This window comes from Sturnira hondurensis, unplaced genomic scaffold, assembly GCF_014824575.4.
Source record: "Sturnira hondurensis isolate 20B ecotype Veracruz unplaced genomic scaffold, ASM1482457v3 Scaffold0001721, whole genome shotgun sequence".
NCBI lineage: Eukaryota > Metazoa > Chordata > Mammalia > Chiroptera > Phyllostomidae > Sturnira > Sturnira hondurensis.
The window spans coordinates 651,136-672,652 of record NW_028074352.1 but is presented as its reverse complement, the minus strand read 5'-3'; the positions used below and the strand labels follow the sequence as shown (position 1 = coordinate 672,652).

Sequence of the window (21,517 nt, the reverse complement as noted above, 5' to 3'; positions counted from 1 at the left end):
ATAAATGATACTGTGCATTAACTCACTTTATTTATTCCTGACTGCAACCATGGTGTTTTAATTCTCATTTTCTAAGAGAACAGAAACTCAAAAGGGACGTGTGATATTCACAAAGTCAGCGGCTGGTATGTGAGGCAAAACTATGATTTGAACCCATGGCCACGTGGCTATGGATTCCACATACTTTTTTAAAAAAGATTTTATTTATTTATTTTTAGACAGAGGGGAAGGGAGAAAGAGAAGGACAGAAACATCAGTGTGTGATTGCCTCTTGTGCACCCCCTACTGGGGACCTGGCCCAAAACCCAGGCATGTGCTCTGACTAGGAATTGAACTGGTGACTCTTTGGTTCACAGGCCAGTGCTCAATCCACTGAGCCACACACCAGCCAGAGCATGCTTCGTACTTTTAATGTTCCATCTAAGAAATTTTTATCTAGTCCATAGTGACAGAGATTTTTCTAAGTTGTATAATTTAACTCCTGTATTTAGATCTTTGGTTCATTTTGGGTTAATTTTCATATATTGGATGTAAGGTCCAGATTCATTTTCTTGGCATGTGACTATTCAATTGTTTCAGCAACATTTGTTGGAAAGACTATCCTTTCTATATTAAATTATATTGGTACAGGTTCTGTATCTTTGTCACCTTTTAGCAAAGTATGTGCTATTGTTCCAACAGGTCTGCCAAAGACTGACAGAATATGGAGTTCATTTCCATCGGGTGCACCCTGAGAAAAAGTCACAAACTGGAATATTACTAGGAGTCTGTTCTAAAGGTGTCCTCGTGTTTGAAGTTCACAATGGAGTTCGCACATTGGTCCTTCGCTTTCCATGGAGGGAAACCAAGAAGATTTCTTTTTCAGTATGTCTAAGTCACATCTGTTTGATTATGTTTTAAAATAAGTGTTCTCAATTTCAAACGTAACATTCATTGACATTACTTAAGTAAGCTTTAAACCCTATCGCTCAGTAGGGCTAATATGTCAATACTTTTTGCTCTTCTTTCTTAACTGCAGGAAGTATTATTGAGATTTATTTGTTTTTTATTTTCTCAGAAGGTGATTTTTTTAAAATTACACATTCCTATCTGGTTACATGCTCAATTAACTTTAGTTAAATAATAAGCTAGCTGACTTCTCTGTTAATTCAAAAGTTATTCTAGGGTACTAAGTTCTCACATGGAGAAACCACTTTAATGTATTTAAGAAAGACATCTATCTTAATCACTGTGAACTTTGCCTTGCTCAGTAATAGGTCTCTCACAGCAACTGTATTTGAATCTCAGTGGTCCCGAGACTTACTGGATTTTATGAACTAATCCTAGAATTTTCTGCAATTTTAAGTTTTAGTGTATGCTGTCTGTAGACATGAAGTTTAAAAAAAGAGTTTTAGAAAATCATGTTTATGAAAGTCAACTATAAAGGCATATTTTGATTCTGAACATAGTTGCAATATCTGAACATTGAAAGACAATTGGCAAACCCCAGGGGTGAATCAAAAATATGTTTAGGTACTTTTTTTCCAAATGGGATTTAGGAACTGCTGACATCTTTAGTTTATATTTGAGCTAAAATATGGTCTCACCAGAATATTGTTTATAAAAATATCAGTGTCAAGGTCTCAACGGACTTTGGATAGTCTTCAGCCTCGAGACTCCTGGAATCCATTGTAGATCTAATGGTTAGTTAATTTGTTTCCTCTGAAACCCCTAAGATTACCAGATAATAATCTCTGAGGAAAGGCCAGAGCATTCACATCTTTCAGGATTGTCAAGACCAAAAACTTACCTGGGTTTAATTTACTTCCCTCAGTGGAAATGCTAGCAGTGCAGGTATCTGGAGGAAACCTTAGATTAATTAAATGCAAATGTAATTTTGACCAGTTTTGAAAGGCAACAAATCAAATAATCATTCACCATTCAGCTCTCTGTCATTTGCTGAGCTATCACACAAGTTCTACCATATGTGGAACTAGCTGTGATTGGCTCATTTTTAAAGATCTCCAGTAATAAAGAATAGACCACATTCCCATGCAAACTATTCCTGTGTTTAGCCAGTTCATCCCAAGTGCTTGCTTTTACACAGAGCTCTCTTTTGTACCGTCCTTTTTTTCTTCCACTAGCATGTGGGGAGGTGGAAACATCACCTTTTCATGCCCTTTTCATCTCTCACTACTGGATTCCCTTGGGCGCATTTCTTGTCCAGTCCATCAGTTAACACTTAGAATCAGTTGCTCTGATAATTTGTTTCAAACTTCTATAGCTTTATAGCTCTGGAGGTCAACATCCTTGGAAATTACTTTACAGTGGTTAAATGGTATTTTAGAAAAATTTTCCAACTACTTGAATTGCTAAGTATACTGCTGATAGTCAAGGTACTAGTTTTGTGGTATTATGTCTTTAACTCCTCTCTAATATTTTCTGGTTTCCTTTTTTAATGAAGAGAACGGGGCCTTACAGATTTCATTGCAAAAAACATCTTATTTGGTTTTTATTGCATCAATTACATATTTTTATAGCTGGGTTCTATTTATGGGAAGTAATACTGGTTTTCTATTTATAGTTGTGATATAAAGTGTCTTTAAGTGGATTTATATAACTAAGCAAAGTCAATATAAAAATTTATAAATAAGTCCAGAAATTATGAAAATGGCACCTGCATGAATGAAATTTGAATAATACATATTCTGTTATGTATTTGACTTTTATAGTTTATTGATTATTCTATTACAGTTGTCCCATTTCCCCCTTCACTCCCCTCCACCCTGCATACCCACTCCCACCCACATTCCCCACCTTAGTTCATGTCCATGTGTTATAAGTGCTTTAGCTTCTACATTTCCCATACTATTCTTGCCCTCCCCCTGTCTATTTTCTCCCCACCATCTATGCTACTTATTCTCTGTACCTTTCCCCCTTTCTCCTCCTCCTCCTCCCTTGTTGCTAACCCTCCATGTGATCTCCATTTCTATGGTTCTGTACCTGTTATAGTTGTTTGCTGAGTTTGTTTTTATTTTAGGTGTGGTTGTTAATAACTGTGAATTTGCTGTCATTTTACTGTACATATTTTCTATCTTTTTTTTCTTAAATAAGTTCCTTTAATATTTCATATAATAAGGGCTTGGTGATGATGAACTCCTTGAACTTGACCTTATCTGAGAAGCCCTTTATCTGCCCTTCCATTCTAAATGAAAGCTTTGCTGGATAGAGCAATCTTGGATGTAGGTCCTTGTCTTTCATGACTTGGAATACTTCTTTCCAGCCCCTTCTTGCCTGTAAGGTCTCTTTTGAGAAATGAGCTGACAGTCTTATGGGAACTCCTTTGTAGGTAACTGCCTCCTTATCTCTTGCTGCTTCTAGAATTCTCTCTTTAATTTTAATCTTGGCTGATGTAATTATGATGCGCCTTGGTGTGTTCCTCCTTGGGTCCAAGTTCTTCAGGATTCTCTGAGCTTCCTGGACCTCCTGGAAGTCTATTTCCTTTGCCAGAATGGGGAAGTTCTCCTTTATTATTTGTTCAAATAAGTTTTCCACTTGTTGCTTTTCTTCTTCTCCTCCTTCTGGTACCCCTATAATTGGATGTTGGAATGTTTAAAGATGTCCTGGAAGTTCCTAAGCTTCTGCTTCTTTTTTTCAAATTCTTGTTTCTTCATTCTGTTCTGTTTGGTTGTTTCTTTTCTTCCTTCTGCTCCACTCCTTTGATTTGAGTCCCAGTTTCCTTCCCATCACTGTTGGTTCCCTGTACATTTTCCTTCATTTCACTTAGTGTAGCCTTCATTTTTTTCATCTAATATGTGACCAAAATCAACCAATTCTGTGAGCATCCTGATTACTAGTGCTTTGAACTGTGTATCTGGTAGGTTGGTATCTCTTTGTTGCTTAGTTGTATTTGTTCTGGAGCTTTTATCTGTTCTTTCATTTGTGCCCTTTTTTTTCCATCTTGATGTGTCTATTATGTAGTGAGGGGCAGAGCCTTAGTTGTTCGCCTGGGTGAAGCAACTCAGTTGCTGGGTTGTGGCATAGTATGTGGGGTGGGGTCCAAGAGGGAACAATGGTGCTTGCTCTGCTCTCTGCTGGATTTCAGTCACTTCTGCCGCTTGCCCCAGGGAAAATGGGCCCTTCTGGTGCTGGTTCTTGGGTGGGTGGGCTTGTGTACATTCTAGGACCCTGTGGGTCTCTCCATCTAATTCTTCTTTGAGGCTGGGAGTCTCTCCTGGGCACCTCAACCCCCACAGGTGTTTTCAATCAGTGTTTTGAGGCTTTATTTCCCTGCACTGGAGCCCTGGGTTGCAAAGTCTGTCTCACTCTCCAGTTTTGCCCGGTTTACCACAGTCCACCAGCTGTCTTGTGCTCCATGCCCCTCCACAGTCCACCACCTTGCTGGGTCCACCCACTGCCACCTTGCGCACCCAGGGTCCACTAGCGATCACTTTGCTGTGAGTCTTCTCCACCCCTGCCGCCCGACTTCGCCCCTCCTACCAGTCTGGATGAATATTTCTTCTTTAACTCCTTGGTTGTTGGACTTCCATACAGTTCAATTTTCTGTCAGTACTCGTTGTTTTTTTATTTCTAAATTTTTGTTTTCCTTATTTTGGTTGTGCGAGGAGGCCTAGCGTGTCTACCCACACCTCCATCGTGGCCAGAAGTCCAGATGTGTATTTGACTTTTTGTATGCCTACTAAATTTGACTTTTTTAATGCTTATTTCTGCATTTGAAGTAACATGACAAGGGACATCAAGTAGAAAGAATAATTTGCACCAAAGAAGAAACCAAGAGCTAGTGTGGTATCTAACCTGACTTAAGCAGTTCTCCAGAGACATTCGTCTTACATCCCAGCATGTTGAATGCTTGACTTTTTAGGCACACAGAACACTTCAAGCCTTACCACAAAGGTCGTAACATTTTGGGATGTAAGACGAATGCCCTCTTACACATGAGGGAGTTTTTCAGGAAACCTCAGGGAAATAAGACTAATTGAGGTTCCCCTTCCTTCCCTGATTTTGGCAAGAATCACTGTCTCTGAATATTCACTTGTTCAATTTTTAGGCCAGCAGTTTCATTAAGTTAATTTTTTATTGAACTTCATTTTCTCATCCAAGAGAGTGGAACAGGTATTTCCTGTACTTTTTGTTTTCAAATAGTTTTGGTGTTTGTAAACATTGCAGTAAACTGAAAATATTGGTACCTTATTAAAGGAAACTGTGTTCTCCTTGCTGGTGGCTAGTGTGGAGTCTAGTTTAGGCTATAACTGCTGAAAGTGGCAAATAATATTAATATCTTTTACTTCCTGAATTTGTAATAATACTGGTTTATAGTTTTCTATACTTGTATGAAGTGTAGGACAAGGAATACTAATGCCTAATAATGTGAGATAAAAGTAATATTTACATACTAATGTCTTTACAGAATTCAGTGATGTTACAGAGTAATAAGGTAATATCCTGGTTATTAATACCCCCGATTAATATTGTAGAAGAAGAAAATCACATTGCAGAATACATCAGACGGGATAAAACACGCCTTCCAGACAGACAGCAGTAAGGTGTGCCAGTACCTGCTGCACCTCTGCTCTTCCCAGCACAAGTTCCAGCTGCAGATGAGAGCAAGACAGAGCAACCAAGATGCCCAAGATATTGGTAAGGAGAAACAAACTGTGACACATGACTCCAGGATATATGCATGACGGTTGCCACAAATTTTTTTAAAATTTCCATGTTTAGGATGAAAATTACAAGATATATAGATGTTAAATGACAAAGTCAAGTTCATGAATGTGTTACCAGTGAAGCCGAGATTTCAACTTCATGTTTATTTTGATAACATAAGCCCAGATCAATCAGGGAATACCCGTTGAAATTTCTGTTTTAACACTATTTGGGGAGGTAAGACCAATATACATGAAACAATAAACAATACACAATAAAGGTCAAGGTTTGAATAATAGATCAAATTGTACAGACTCTGTGATCACCACAAGAGGAGAGGGAGACCAGAAATGAGGGTACTTGACTGGTGGCACTTGAAGTAGAACTTTAAAGGAGGCAGGGGAATGTGCACCCAGCAGGGTGCAGTTACATACCATAACAGTTTTGGAGGTGGCACATTTCCCGTCTGTTATCTTTGCCTGGGTGTGTCCCTGTTCTGAGACTGAGATGAACCACAGCACCCAATTTAAATGGTCAGGAGAGTGGTTTCAGGTTCTTTTGAAAAGGAACCAGCAGAAGAAACTAATTCAGCCCTGAAAGAGTATCTCAATTAGAATCAAGATTTTAAAGGTCACTTTGCAAGATCACATGTGGAAATTAAAGTTCCACAAAGTCTTATTTCTGCATAGAATATTGTTACAGATTTCAAGTTAAAAACTCTGAAGTTTACAATTTTTAATGGAATAGCACTCATAACCTGTGCAACAGAGCTCTGTGAATTCTTTATCCAAACTTTCTCACATCCTGAAATCTTACAAAAAATATCTTCCCCATGGGATCAGAATGAGGAGATGGCAACCTATGAATGGATGTTTCCCAGCCTTTCAAAATCAAGAAAGTAGGGGCCGTATGCTGATTAAAAATGAAGATTCCAGAAACCTACCTGAAGCGTGGTGAATCCCAAGCTTTGGGCATTGGGTCCCAGGAATTTGTATTTTAACATGCTTTCCTCACTAATGTTTATGCATGCTAAAATATAACTACTGCTATAATCTCATTATTCCTTTTCTTTCCCTGCTTTGCTCTGCTTAAAAATTTGTATGCTCTTATATATTCTCAAAGTATAGCAAAATATCAAACTTACTAGGGCTACCAGTATATCTTTGTGGACTCATATTCTGTTCAGTACAAGCCAGAATTGAACAGTTGAAGGCTACATCATTATAGATGTGGCATAGTGGGCTATAGTAAAAAGAGAGAAGACAAACGATGAAGCCAGCCCTTCATGCTTAATATTTCTTATACTAAAGAATAATATAGTATAGATCTTAACAAAACCAATAGCCAGAGTTCAAACCTCACTCTATTACTTAAAGTTTTGAATCTTGGCAGGCAGAGAGTTTAAGTACAAACTCTCTCTGTTAGTTCCCCATCTGTACAATCGTTATCAAAATGACGATACCTGCATCAGAAGATTGTTTTGAAGATGAACATACTGTAAAGCACTTGAAAAGTGCCTGGCATAATATAAATGTTGAATACATTTCATTGTTATCATGACCACCATCAACTTTACCACTACTATTACTAGTAGGAGGAGGAGGGAGGAGTATGACCTTAGGAAAATAACTGACTTTTTTCGAGTCTCAGTTTCTTCATCCATGAGGAGGGAATGCTTTCTGTATGTCACAGGTTTGCCCCCTAGGAACACAACAGCTGTGGATCCTAGAACTTGTCTGTGAAAGCACTTTAAGAGGATATTATCTACATTTCCCCCAGATTTTGTTTAGCCTTCAAAGGAATTATTTTCTTGTTAGAATTGGCTTAGAAGTAACTGCCTGCCCACTAAACTATTTGTACTAGATAAGTGGAAATAACTGTTTTCTTCTGTAGGATGTTGAGGGCTAACAGATGTGTGTTACTTGTTTAGCATGATAGAGTTTTGGTGCTAGAAAGAACTTTAGAGGCCAGTAAGTGCAAAATTTTAGTGATGAGGAATCAGTCAGGTTCAGAGGAGATGTATTTCACCTAACCTTAGAGTTAGAGGCTGAACAAGGAGGAAACCTTGATCTCTTAAATCCTAATCCAATACTCTTCCTACATTGATGAGCTTCCAAAGAACTAATTTGCATGGAATTAAATTGAAATTAATAATCATTTTATTGAGTACTTACTACTTATAAGACACTATGCTCACTGCTGTGGGATAACAAAAATGACTGGAGCTCCTCTCAGAAGATCATACACAGTTAAGCTGACATAAAAAGGAATTACACAACAGTGAAAGGGCCTGGACACAGCCCAGACAAAGATTAGGAAGTGTACTGCCGCCTGAGTGCGGAACTAGTAAGCCTTTGAGTTCATATTTGAAACATCAGTATTAGGATGTAGGCTCATTCTAATGCTTTATCCCATCCTATCTATGTTGGTTTTTTCCAGTTGAAAAGCAGTAGGATAGACCAGGTAACTGGATGGTTTTTGACTCCATTCCATAAATACCTGCAGTATTTTAAATCCTACCCAGGAGTAGGCTATGAGCAGATTTGAATAGCACAATCCTTGATGTTTACAGAAGAGATATATCCTGAATTGAACTATCCCTATTCCTGCCAAAGCCTGATCTACATTTTCCTTAAAGGTGAAGAATCTATTGGTTGTAAAGGTATTTGTTGGTGATTGAATCTTTGTAAGACTCCAGTTTGGCATCTTTAGTCTGTTCTCAAAGTAAAAGAAAATAGAAATACCATCTGCTCTAATAAAAACTCTATGTTTTATGCTAAAGATCCTTCTGGGAATTTTTAAACCAAAGCTTTTTTTTGTTGTTTTGTTTTTTATCGTGTTTTAATTGGGTGACCATTTCTACTTCATGTAGAAACACATCGATTTTCTCTGATGACAATGAGACATGTTTATTTAAACCCCATCCTAATGCATGAATATTATTTATATACCTTTAATGTTTTCCTATCTTCCTTTACCTGAGATGAAGTATTGATTATTAATCTTCCTAGGAAATGAAGATAATGAAACAATCTAAAAATCTAAGTCAGCAACAGTTGACATTTTCTTTTGAAAAGGAAGTTTCACAGCTACTTATAGTCAAGCTGTATTCCTTAAAGTGCAACGTGGTGTTGGTACTTTACAAGGGGTGGGGCATGGCCAGTGGGATGCCTTGTGATGTGAATTACTAACGCATGGACAACTAAATCATTTAAAATTCTACGCTCCCAGTCCTTTATTTACATTAAAGGATTTTGACGCCAAAATTCTGTGATGCATTGCTTTTTTTAATAGCCTCAAATGTTCAAATACTTCCATAGCATATTGGTTCTACAAAATACAGGGTCTAGCAGAAATAACACCTGCTTGAGTGTGGTTCATATGGTAATAACATGGGTGTGATCATTTACAGTTTTAATTTGAAGATTTCACCTAAAATGCCATATGGTGTGCTTGAGTGTGATATTGTTATATTACAGAATTACATGCTTATGGTTTTTAATAAAAGATTTCATAGTAAAAAATGGGGTGTTATTCATGCTGGACTCTGTAGAATAGCCAAGCGCTTGTTAGATGGTATGTCTAATTTTGCCTCTAAGAGAAGACTTTGGATGTGTATGTAGGAGTGAAAGGAATTCAAACATGAAGAGGACCCCAGCTCCTTGATCATGTTCATTAACAGAAACCAGGAGCGAGAAGACAATATTTGATCCTCTCGTGGCTCCTGTGCCTCAGTTTAATCACGAAAAGTCAACAAGGTTGTATGGGGGATTGGCACAGTAATGGAATAATGGAAGAAATATTTTACCGTGAGTGCCTTTTTTGGTGACAGTTTTGAGATAAAATTCACAAACCATATAATTTACTCACCTAAAGTGTACAGTTCAGTGGTTTTTAGTATACTCACAGATCTGTGTAACCATCACCACAGTCTGCCATAAGCTTTTAAGCACGTAATTGTGAAGGACTTTATCTGTGGGCAGACATCCTCCACACAGCTTCTCCTTTAGGTGTCATCTCACCGTGCTGGCCCGTTGAGGGTTCATCTCCCCCTCTCCCATCCTTGGTTTGTGGTGTTTTAGCAGGCACACTACTAGGTTGGAAAATTTCTCTGTCAAATGTCATTCTCATTTCTAACTGAAATCCATAATTGGGAATTTGGGGTCAGCAAGCCTGAGGCCTAAATGTTATTGGATCCAAGGAAATCATTAGAGGAAGTAGGAAATGCTGACCAGGCCCTGGATGCCAGAAAACTACAAGGATGGAGAGATGGTATGAAAAGCAAGACCTTCCAACCTCCTTTTTATGCTGACAATCAAAATGATTAAAAACTGCATGCTGTATTTTATTTATTAAAATAACTTCTCATAAAGGTTCTGCGGTGTTTCCATCATGTAAAGCAATCCTGTTTCCTTGTAGAGAGAGCTTCGTTTAGGAGCCTGAATCTCCAAGCGGAGTCCGTTAGAGGATTTAATATGGGACGAGCAGTCAGCACTGGCAGTCTGGCCAGCAGCACCCTGAACAAACTTGCCGTTCGACCTCTGTCAGTTCAAGCTGAGATTCTGAAGAGGCTGTCCTGCTCAGAGCTGTCGCTTTACCAGCCATTGCAAAAAAGTGCAAAAGAGAAGAGTGAGAAAACTTCATGGGAGGAAAAGCCTAGAGGGATGAGTAAATCATACCATGATCTCAGTCAGGCCTCTCTCTATCCTCATCGGAAAAATGTTCTTGTTAACCTGGAATCCCCGTCACAGACCATTGCGGAGTTGGTAGGAAAACCATTTCACCAAATGGCAAGATCTGATACAGAGCCTTTGACAGGAGTCACAAAACCTAATAAGTAAGAATGTAATTTACCCAGACTACATATTTGTCAATTCTACATTTCATACATTTGTTTTTGTTTTGACATTTTATTATTTTCACCATATTTTTTACATTGACACACCCCCCTCCTACCTTCCTTTTCCCTCTTTAGTTCAAAGTCTGTTGCAAGTTTAAATAGAAGTCCTGAAAGGAGGAAACATGAATCAGACTTCTCATCTTTTGAAGACCCTGGTCAAGCACATGTTATAGGTCAGCATAAACAAGCTTACCTTCTTTCCCCCTGTACCTGGTGCTCATAGTGAAGTGAACAATACAATGTAATCTACCAAGAAATTATTTTTGGTTTTATATCCCAATTGCCAAAACTATTTGTGAATATAAGGTTTTAGACTGCTTAAAATGCACCAAGTCGAATCAAAAATGACTCGAGTGATTGCTTCATGGCACAGACCACTAGTCAGCTTTCTCTTGGGGGTAATTAAAAGCCACGACAATTTTACCAAGAGAGAGTTTTACCCAGACAGAGAGCACATGGCTTTGGATGGCCTTCCTTTGGATTTTCCTTACAAGCCTGTGAAAGTAGATTCCACAAATGCTGTGTTTTTTGAAGAAAAGTTTATTTAGGGTACTTTCAGCTTAGCATGAATGGAACTGTCTCTAAAAACAGATAATTTTATGAATGTGCTGTCATTGTAGGTAGAAAATCCTAGTTGATTTAAGTTTTTCAAATTCTCCCAGCTAGCCGGGGCCTGTTAATAAGTATAGACATTCTGTGTTTATAAACACACACTACCTTGTAAGGTAAATAGTTCAGATTTCCTGTTGCTTTATGCATCTTTAAAGGTAGAACCAGTCTTTCAGGAGAGTAGATAGTAAAACACAGAAGTCTGGAAGATTGCTTAAAATAAGAAACAACTCAGGAGACAAAGGGAAACAAGAATAACCCTCCTCTGCCTTTGTTCAACTAAATAATACTAATCATCCCTTCCTTAGACCAAAGTTTGTGTGATCATTTAACTCTAACTTCACAAAGTTAAGAAAGTAGTATTTTTTTTTACCCTGTAAAAATTGGGGGTATGTGAAGTAAGTGAAGTCAAAAAAGAGGTCTACACTAGAATTGATAAATATTTATGGAAAGTAATGTTACTTTATTAATATAGGCTTCCACAATTTTCAGAGATTGTACTATCATCAATTGTAATTTAATTGGTTTAAAAAAACTTTTAAACAATTAAAAGGCAAGATTTCATCCTATAGGTCACCCTTTTGTATTAAAAATAACATAAGACACTGATTCAATCTTTTAGGAAACACTTTTCAAAGTACATTCACTAAGAGATATGGTATCTCTTATCAAGTCTAAGCTATTTTCATCAGAAAGGCTTTGGTTTATGTAAAAAACCATCACATATCAGATGTAGAGTAGTAATATTACATAGATAAACACAGATAGAACCCATGAAAGAAATCTTATTTTCTGCAGTTAGTTTTTGATTAAGATTATTTATTCTTATTGAATATTTGATTTTCTTTTAACATTTGAACAAATGTTCTAAACATTTCAGTTTGATCATCTCATATCTGGCATATCAATGTTATTGTCAGAAATAATACACGTGTTTAAATTTATTCTGCGATACAAGTTGATATGCTTAACCTGGGCATTAAAAATAGTAAGTCCATTGTCAGAAGACATATTTTTCTGAGTATAAGTAAAACAAATGTTGCACCTTAATGTTTTACTGCTTTTATGAATTTATCAGAAGAAATTACTTATATATCTAGTATCTGACCATTTTATAAACTGTCTAATAATTTAATTTATACCACAGGAATGACTTTGCATAGTTCTGGAAATTCTTCATCCCAAGTACCCTTAAACGAAAATGGTAGGTTTATAAAATGTTTTCCCCCTCCTTTTCATCATACCTTTTCTCTTGTACCTTGTGAACTGGTCTTAGACCTAATAATGAAGTGTCTCCAAATCTTTGCCAATGATTTTAAGCCTTACAGTGTAGTCAAAGGGGAATTGTAAAAGTACAATTCTTTTGCAACATCATAGTGATGTGATGAGACCTATAGTTTAGGCTAATGTTGATGAACTAGAGAAATGACAAATTAACGATATGGACACTAATTGGGAGGCTAAGGTAATTCAGGTGAGAGATAATTTTGATCAAAAAGAGTTTTAACTGAAGTGGCTATTTTAATGAGATACTTGAGCTGAATCTTGAATAAAAGGATCTATTCAGATAGACTGGTATGGATAAGCATTCCAGACCAGGAGTGTAGTATAATCAGAGACATGAAGACATGTGAGAAGGTATAGCAGATTCCGGGAACTGTAGGAATCTCAGCATGGAGGTATGTGAGGATAAGGTTGAATGAAGCTCAATAACTAAATAGGACCAGCATTGAATCTTATCCTAAGTATTATGTGAAGAATTTGGAGACTTAAAACATTGAGATTTATACTTCAGAAGTCTACGAAGAAACAAAGTTATGAGAAGAAACTTTGTGTAGTAACTTCAAAGTTGGTGGATTCAAAAGTTTTAGAATTCAGGTTATAAAATATTTACGTGGCCATTATCTTACTTGATTTTTCTAGCACTTTTCATGGGTAGAAAGAATGTTTTATTATTATACATACACTACTTTCCTCCAAAAGTGCTTCAGACTTACCCTCAAACTCTTGAAGTTGAAAGAATCAGAAATCTGATGAAAAAGAAGCAAATACGTTAACCAAATAACATAGTTAAACTTGATGAAGTTTTCAGTTTAGTTCTAATTTGCCTGAGAACCAAGGCAAAAGTGTAGGCATGAGAGTAGATTAAACCATATGAAACTGCTAGGTCGAAACAGTCGAACAGCTGAGTGCTAATTTTCTATAATTCTCATTCTCTGATATAAATGCACATACCAGTTCTTTTAGAGAGGAAAATATTTATTGAAAGTGAAATTGTCATAACATAAAAATACACACAATACCTTAAATATGCATAGTAAATGTAGCATTTTTTCTTCTTTTTTTAAAAGATTTTATTTATTTTTTAGAGAGGGGAGAGAGAGAAACATAGTTGTGCAAGAGAGAAAGAGTTGCCTCTCACACGCCCCAACCAGGAATCTGGCACTCAACCCAGGGATGGGCCCTGACTGGGAAAGGTCAAACCAGTGACCTTTCAGTTCATAGGCCAGCGCTCAATCCACTGAGCCACACCAGCCAGGGCTCATCTTATTTTTTAAAAAATATGGGGAAAAGGGAATGGACTCACATGAACAAGTATAAAAGACACATGGACAATAACTAAGGGTGGGGGGTGGAAAGGGGAGGGAGGCGGGGAGCATGGGGTGGGGGGCGGGCAGGGTTGGGATTATAAGACAGAAACCTGTACTTGAACAAGAATTAAATAAAAATTATATTAAAAAAAATATATCAATCTTGGAAAATCTGAGGGACATATCATTTAAAAAAACAACTTCCACTTGGGCCCTAGTTATGAAGACCCTGGCATATATATTTGTGATGATCAAGTGCCCTACATGGACTGAATTTAGAATACCTGTGTATCTAAATAACTCAATTATTAAAATGTCCACAATGGCAGTAATTCTTGTCTAACAGCTATTGAATGCTTACTGTGTACCAAACACTTCGTGTTTATTTAATCTCCACAACAACCCTATCAAGCAGGAGCTAATATTATTTCCTTTTCACAAATGAGAAACCAAACCATAAAGAAGTGGAACTGTACAGAAAGTCATGGAACTAGCAAGTTCCCATGCCATGATTTGAATTCAGGAAGTCTATTTCCAAAGCTCATGTTCTACTTCACTCTTTAAACTGTCTCCTAGCATAGTAATGCCTAATTGTATTTATAGGTATTATTCTAACAGCCAAGTTTTTAAAAGATTTTATTTATTTTTAGAGAAAGGGGAAGGGAGGGAGAAAAAGAGGGAGAGAAACGTCAATGTGTGGTTGCCTCTCGCACACCCCCTACTGGGGACCTGGCCTGCAACCCAGGCATGTGCCCTGCCTGGGAATCAAACCAGTGACCCTTAGGTTTTCAGGCCAGCAATCAATCCACTGAGCCACACCAGCCAGGGCTAACAGCTAAGATTTTTAAAGAAGCTGGGTAGTAATTTATTCAGGGGTAAGAACTTGAAATGTGTTTTAACCTAGCTTCTGATAAAAGAATGTGAATTTATATTGTGTACCACATGAACAGTATGTACAGAGCAGTTTCTCTGTTTCAAACCCTATCCCTACAGAGGAAGGGTTGATTCACCTTCCTGTGGATGTGTCCCAGTTGCCCAGCAGACAAGGCTATGTTTTTTTCAAAATTATCTCTGAATCTTCCCAGTTAGCCCTGAATTCTTTTGAGAATTGAGTTTCACATAATAAAGCATGGCAAACATGCTTTTTCAAGTAAGGTAAGTGATAATCAGAAAGTTAAGCACTTGCCCATGAATCAAATTTATTACCTCATATTCTGTTTTCAATGTTCTTCCTTACTGGTCAAGATTATTAGAAGAAAATTAGAAATGAGCATCAATTAATATTGATCTATTCATCCCTTAATACAAGAACCAACAAATAAAATTTAATTTTAAACTTACAACTTTCAGAGACTCTTAAAGAAGGTAAAACTTGAACGGGAATATAAAAGAATAAGGGGATGAATCTTCTAATTTCATGAAAGAGAAATAGGAAGGATTCCAATTTTTTATTGTAATTTTTTTAAGTTGCTTAATCTTTCAGAAAACACACATATTTCCTGCTAAGCAAGTAAAAACAAAAATGTAGAACTGATGCAAAAATTATATAAAAGTGGTTTTTAGTGTTTCCCATTTTACTATAATTTAGGATTATTATAAAATTGAAAAGTCATTTTTATCTAGATCTGTTACCTTTCTTCCTGTTCAAACCAAAAAAATGGAATCGAACACCCTTAAAAAAACAAAATGCAGGGAAAAGTTGTCGTGTGAAATAGGTTATTCTGGTACAGAGGAACTTGGTACAGACAGTAAAATAAGCTTTTTCTCTTAATATTAAATCTGGTTATTATTTTTATGGCCAATCTTTTTAAAATATATTTTATGAATAATGCTATTACAGTTATCCCAACTTTTCCCCTTTTACCCACCGTCTACAACAACCCTATTCCCTCCAGTACCCTTCGTTCTAGTACCCTCCATTCCCTCCAGGCACCCTCCCCCCTTTAGTTCATGTGCATGGGTCATGTATATCAGTGGCTTCTCCATTTCCTATACTGTTAACCTCCTCTTGCCTATTTTGTATTTACTACTTTGTACTTAATCCCTGCACCTTTTCCCTCATTTTCCCCTTTCACCTTCCCAAATGATAACTCTCCAAATAATCTCCATATCTATGATTCTGTTTCTGTTCTGCTTGTTTCCTTCATTTGTTTTTTAGATTCAGTTGTTGATAGTTTTGAATTTATTGCCATTTTAATGTTCATAGTTTTGATAATCTTCTTTTCCTAAGTCCCTTTAACATTTCATACAGTAAGGGCTTAGTGATGATGAACTCCTTTAGCTTTACCTTGTCTGGGAAGCACTTCACCTGCCTTTCAATTCTAAATGAAAGCTTTGCTGGATAAAGCAGTCTTAGATGTACATCCTTGCCTTTCATGACTTGGAATACATCTTTCCACTCCCTTCTTGCCTGCAAAGTTTCTTTTGAGAAATCAGCTGACAGTCTTATAGGAACTCCTTTGTAGGTAACTATCTGCCTTTCTCTTGCTGCTTTTAAGATTCTATCTTTAAGCTTTGGCATTTTAATTATGATGTATCTTGGTGCAGTTCTTTTTGCATACATCTTATTTGTGAATCTCTGTTTCCTAGACCTATGTGTCTATTTCCTTCACCACATTAGGGAAGTTTTCTTTAATTATTTTTCCAAATAAGTTTTCAATTTCTTGTTCTTTCTCTTCTCCTTCCGGCATCCCAATGCTGCAGATGTTGTTATATTTAAAGCTGTCCTAGAAGCTTCTTAGCCTATCCTTGTTTTTTTGGATTCTTTTTTTCTTCTTGCTGTTCGGATTGAATTTTTTCCTTTCTTGTGTCCCAAATCATTGATATGATTCTTGTCTTCATCCCCTCCACTATTGATTCCCTGTAAATTTTTTTTTATTTCACTTAGTGTAGCCTTCATTTCTGCCTGGGTCTTTTTTATGCTGTTGAAGTACCCAATGATTAGTTCCTTGAGGATCCTTTTAACTAGTGTTTTGAACTCTGCATCTGATAGATTACTTATTTCCATTTCATGTCATTCTTTTTCTGGAGTTTTATTCCGTTCCTTCATTTGAGCCATATTTCTTTGTTTCCTCATTTTGGCCGCCTCCCTGTGTTTATTTCTATGTATTAGGCAGATCTGTTTTGACTCCCTCTCTTAGTAGCATGGACTGATATAGAAAAGCTCACCTGTAAGTTGGGTGGGGTGGAGCCTTAGGGAATTTTTAGGTGGAGCAACCCATGTGATCCAGGCTCTTGGAGTCGCAGATATGGAGCCGCCCACTCTGTGACTGTTTAGGGGAGCGCTCAGAAAAGGAACAGTAGCCACTGCCAGGCCAAAACACTGCCTGGTGTTTTGCCTGGGAGGAAGCTGTAGCCCGGCACTTGTCCTGACGCCAGTCACTTCAGTTTCTCCCTATATGACACTGGTGTCCTTCAAGCTGCTGCCCTGGTGGACCAGCCCAGAGGAGGATAGTCTGCGTAAGTCCTAAGTCCGTTGCAGACCCTTTAAGAAGAGATGCCTGAGAATCCCATAGTTTCTCTGCCCCCCAACCCCTGCTTATTTTTACATCCAGATGTTATGCAGACCTGTCTTACAGGCATTGGAACCCTGGGCTGGGTGGTCTGGTGTGTGGCTTGGTTCCCTTACTCCTGAGATACCCCTTTCAATTTTTATTCACCATACATGGGTGCAAGACCACCTGTCTCCATGTCTCTGCATCTACGCCCATCCTACCCATCTGAACAAATGAGACTTCTTTAATTCCTTAGTTGTTAGACTTACATACAGTCAATTTTCTGACAATTTTGGTTGATAATTGTTTTGTAGTTTAGTTGTGATTCTGCTGTGGTTGTGCAAGGAGGCCAGCCATATTTACCTGTGCCTCCATCATCTTATGGCTGATCTTTAATCCAAGTAATAAAATGTTGTACAAACAGAAGTGATATTGTAAAACATACTTTGTTTACTCAAGTGTCAAGGAGCAATGTGATTTTAAATGCTAGTTTTTTTCCACCTAAGGTTTAATTAAAATATATACAAAGTTAAAAGTCATAATAAAAATAAAAGTCCAAAGTGCTCACAAAAGATTCAACAGGTACAGGAATTAACCAGAAGTAAAAAAATAGAGTCAACTAAATTGAGGACCGAAAAGAACTAAAAGTTTATCCAAGCCAAGTCTTTTTATTTTATGGATGAGTCAAATGAGTCCCCAAAATGTTATATAGCCCCAAACACTCAGATATTTATTAATAGCAGAAATAAAACATCAGAGTTTCCGTGGTCCTCTTAACCACCAGAGCAATTATTATATTAGTAGTATAACAATGAAAAGTACCTCTCTTTGTTGTATACCTACATGGTGCTACTACTGACCCATCATCCCCAGGATTTGGAATGGGTCTTTTCCCCTAGGCTCAGTGATGGATTTATCCAAAGCCTTCTCTACCTGTAGTCCAGTTAATCTTAGAATCAATGGCATGAAGCTGCTCTGTAATTGATAAGAGTCTATATCTATAACCAAAAAATTAGTTTCGCTTGCAAAAAAAAAACCTGTTGACTCAGATTGATTAGACATGATGGGGCAAAAGTAGGTACAGTTGTGAGTATGCAAAACAGTTTATTCCTGTATTATTTATTATTGTATTATTTTCCATACACACAACTGTAAACCTACTTTGTGCCCCACCCTGTATGGCTTTGGCCTTACTATAAATATGATCTTACTGGGAAATTCTATTCGTTTACTCATAGATAGATTTATTATTAGCATCTACAGTTATTCTAGTTAGGAACTATAGATGTCCACATGACCCTTATGAGAGATGAGGAAGGCAGCATTGGGACAAGTCTCTAATACAGAAAGGGTATATATTTTATCTCTAAATTGTGCATTTATTAGATTTAGATATCTTCCAGGTACATTATTGAGAATGACACTGGTGTTACATGATGATACAGCAGGAGAAGGAGAAAACACTCAGATGTGGAAATTTCAAGTTGAGGCTCTTTTTTTACTTTAAAATATTTGCAGAATTTGTTGGATCATGCAGTACATTAATGGGAAAAAAATTAAGGATTTAATGATAAGTAGGATATTTTACTGTGTGTAATGCACAATTTTTTGCCCAAATTTTTGACGGAAAATAAGGATGTGCATTATACATGGGTAGTGCTTGGATTGCCTTGTATCTATTCCTGTGTTTTGTAATTACTTGTTATGTAAAGTTTTTTGTACTATATTTAAAAATAAATGCTAAAATTCCATAATAATATGAAAAACAAGCATCCAAGTATAAATAAATAAGTGAATAATTTAATTTAAAATTTTTAATGAAAGATACTTTTTCCTGAAAGTTTGGGCAAAAAATGTGGGTGCACATTATACACAGCAGTGCATTTCACATGGCAAAATACAGTACTCCTTGAATATTAATGTTTGTTTTCATGTAGTAATTCACTCAGAAATGTCTTGGTACTTAAAATTTCTAGCTACCTTCACTTTCAGAGGTTCATAAATTCTATTCAGTCCTCATTGAAGTCTATAAATACCTTTATATTTCACCGTCATGTATTATATGCTCTCAGATACTCCCTCCTCCCTTTTTTAAACCAACGGAAAAATATTTGAACATATATGTGAATAGAATACAAAGATAAGTAAAAACTTGGTGTGTGCTCAGTACTACCTAGTAACATGTAGTTGCACACCAACAGTTTTCCTTCCTTCTGTCCTTGCATTAGTAAGTCCTTTTATACGAAGGTGGACTGTGATGGGGAGGACATATCACTGTTAAAAAGAGTGGATTAGCAAAGCTTCTGTTTCCAAAAGAAGAGTCAGATCCACCCTACTCAAGTCTTGCACTCGAGCCTAACTCATCTGTGGCATTTCCCCAGAACTCTCTGCCTTCTCTCCATCTCGACGTTTGCTAATGCTTTAGTTGTTGCTGTATAACCATCTCCATAATCCACTCACTAAAATCCTACCTCATTTCCTTGAAATCTTTATTTTTGGAAGGAAGAAGCCTCTCCTTTCTTACAGGTCTTACTCATGCCTTTGCTATGCAACTGTTTAACTGCTGGTCTTAACAACAGTCTCTATCAGTCAGGCTAGATCTTTGCTCCTCTAGCAAAGATTTGGTCTCATTCAGCTCACATTTACTACGCTAGCGGCTGTCATATACATTATTTCATTTATGTATATAAATTACCCAGTGAGGGACTTTCACAAGGAAATTGTTCAGTAAACAGTTGAAGGATGAAAGAATAGTTGAATAAATGAATCCTTAAATGTCACTGGTGAATCCTTGAATATAGAAAGCTTAAGCTGTTGCTTATTGTTAGGAAAGTAAATATGCAAAAATAGTGTAAATTTATCATGAGTGTGTGTGCAATCCAATAATGTTTACCTAGGATATATCTTAACATAAACACATTTATCAGCCACGTAAGCAACATAAATAACCAATCTTATTAGTGCATGTGTTGGGAAAGAAAATGCCATTTTTACTCTTTGAATTGAAATCTCTGACAGTCTAGCATCTACTCTGTGGAACATTAAGAACATCAGTTTTATAACTGAAGGCAAAAACACTCTGTATAAAGTAAGTGGACTTTGTCTCCATGATGGTGACAAAAGTTCACCTTTAAATACTTACCATGACCTCTCTTATTTTATTTTATTTTGTGGGTTTTGTTCTGCTGCATTTTGCATTTGATTCCAGCTGAAAACTAGAGTGTATTGTCTATTTTAGGACAAAAGCATCTTGGATGTTTAGATGATAATATTAAACTAGGTTAAGTAACCTGTGGAATTTATAATTATACACATATACTTAATATGTATGTTAAGGCTCTTCACAACTTTGTGCAGTGATTTAGGAGAGGGAGTTTAATAAATTAGGAATACTGAATTACTGTATACTCTTATTGACTATAACTAAGTTTATAACTGAATTTTGGTCAAAAGAGACATGAAATGGACATGTACACTACAGGGAGCTCCCTGTAAACACACACTTAAACTTGGTGTTTAAGGGACAAGGTTAATTTACTTCAGAGAGCAAATAATTGTTTTTATTTTCTGAAATTAAAGGGATTTATTTCTAGAATACAAGTATCCCATATATCATTTAAGCATTAAGGTATGTTGTATAGTAAACTCACTACTTGTTCTATAACACAGTACAATTTTAAATCCACATGTAAATTATATGTTGGCAGATAATTTCTAATTTTTACAAAGCTCCAATATATTTAAGAACTGTGTGGAGATGAATTTGAAAGTTTAGTTTACCAAAATATCTTTCTGATTGTGTTGGATTCATTTAGCACCATTATCACCACCACACACACAGAGGTTTGAACTGTCAAATTATAATTGATGTTAAGAAGGTAGTAATTTGCTAGGGCTGTTATAACAAGGCCCCCTAAATTAGGTGGCTTAAACAACAAATTTAATATCTCGCGGTTCTGAAGGCTAGTAGTCTGAGATCAGGTGTTGGCAACATTTATTTCTTCTAAGGCCTCTCTCCTTGGCTTGTAGGTGATGCTCTTCTCTGTGTTCACATGTGTGTGCACATACTTGTATTCAATTTCCCCCTTATAAAGACTCAAGTTATATTGGATTGAGGTCTGCCTTAATGACCTCATTGCAACTTAATTATCTCTTTAAAAACCTATCTGCAAATATGGTCACATTCTGAGGTGCTGGGCTTTAGGGCTTCAACATATAAATTGGGGGGAGAAGGGGAAGAAGGGTCACAATTCAGCTCAGAACAAGAAGAGAGGTGT

The 21,517-nt window shown here is 36.8% G+C and overlaps 1 protein-coding gene across 12 annotated transcripts in view; it reads left to right on the top strand.

The window, feature by feature from the left end:
* PTPN13 (protein tyrosine phosphatase non-receptor type 13) overlaps positions 1-21,517 on the top strand; it is a 217,638-nt gene that overhangs the window by 136,783 nt on the left and 59,338 nt on the right. For 9 of the 12 annotated variants that reach the window (XR_005064231.1, XM_037030662.1, XM_037030639.1 and 6 more), the window contains 5 exons: positions 682-864; positions 5,475-5,637; positions 10,066-10,483; positions 10,622-10,719; positions 12,303-12,359. Coding sequence is in view for 11 of the 12 variants with exons in the window: in XM_037030662.1 (XP_036886557.1) it covers positions 682-864; positions 5,475-5,637; positions 10,066-10,483; positions 10,622-10,719; positions 12,303-12,359 (919 nt within the window). In the remaining variant the exon portion in view is untranslated. The remainder of the gene's footprint in view (positions 1-681; positions 865-5,474; positions 5,638-10,065; positions 10,484-10,621; positions 10,720-12,302; positions 12,360-21,517) is intronic. The other 3 variants (XM_037030673.1, XM_037030667.1, XM_037030655.1) reach the window with 2 other exon arrangements.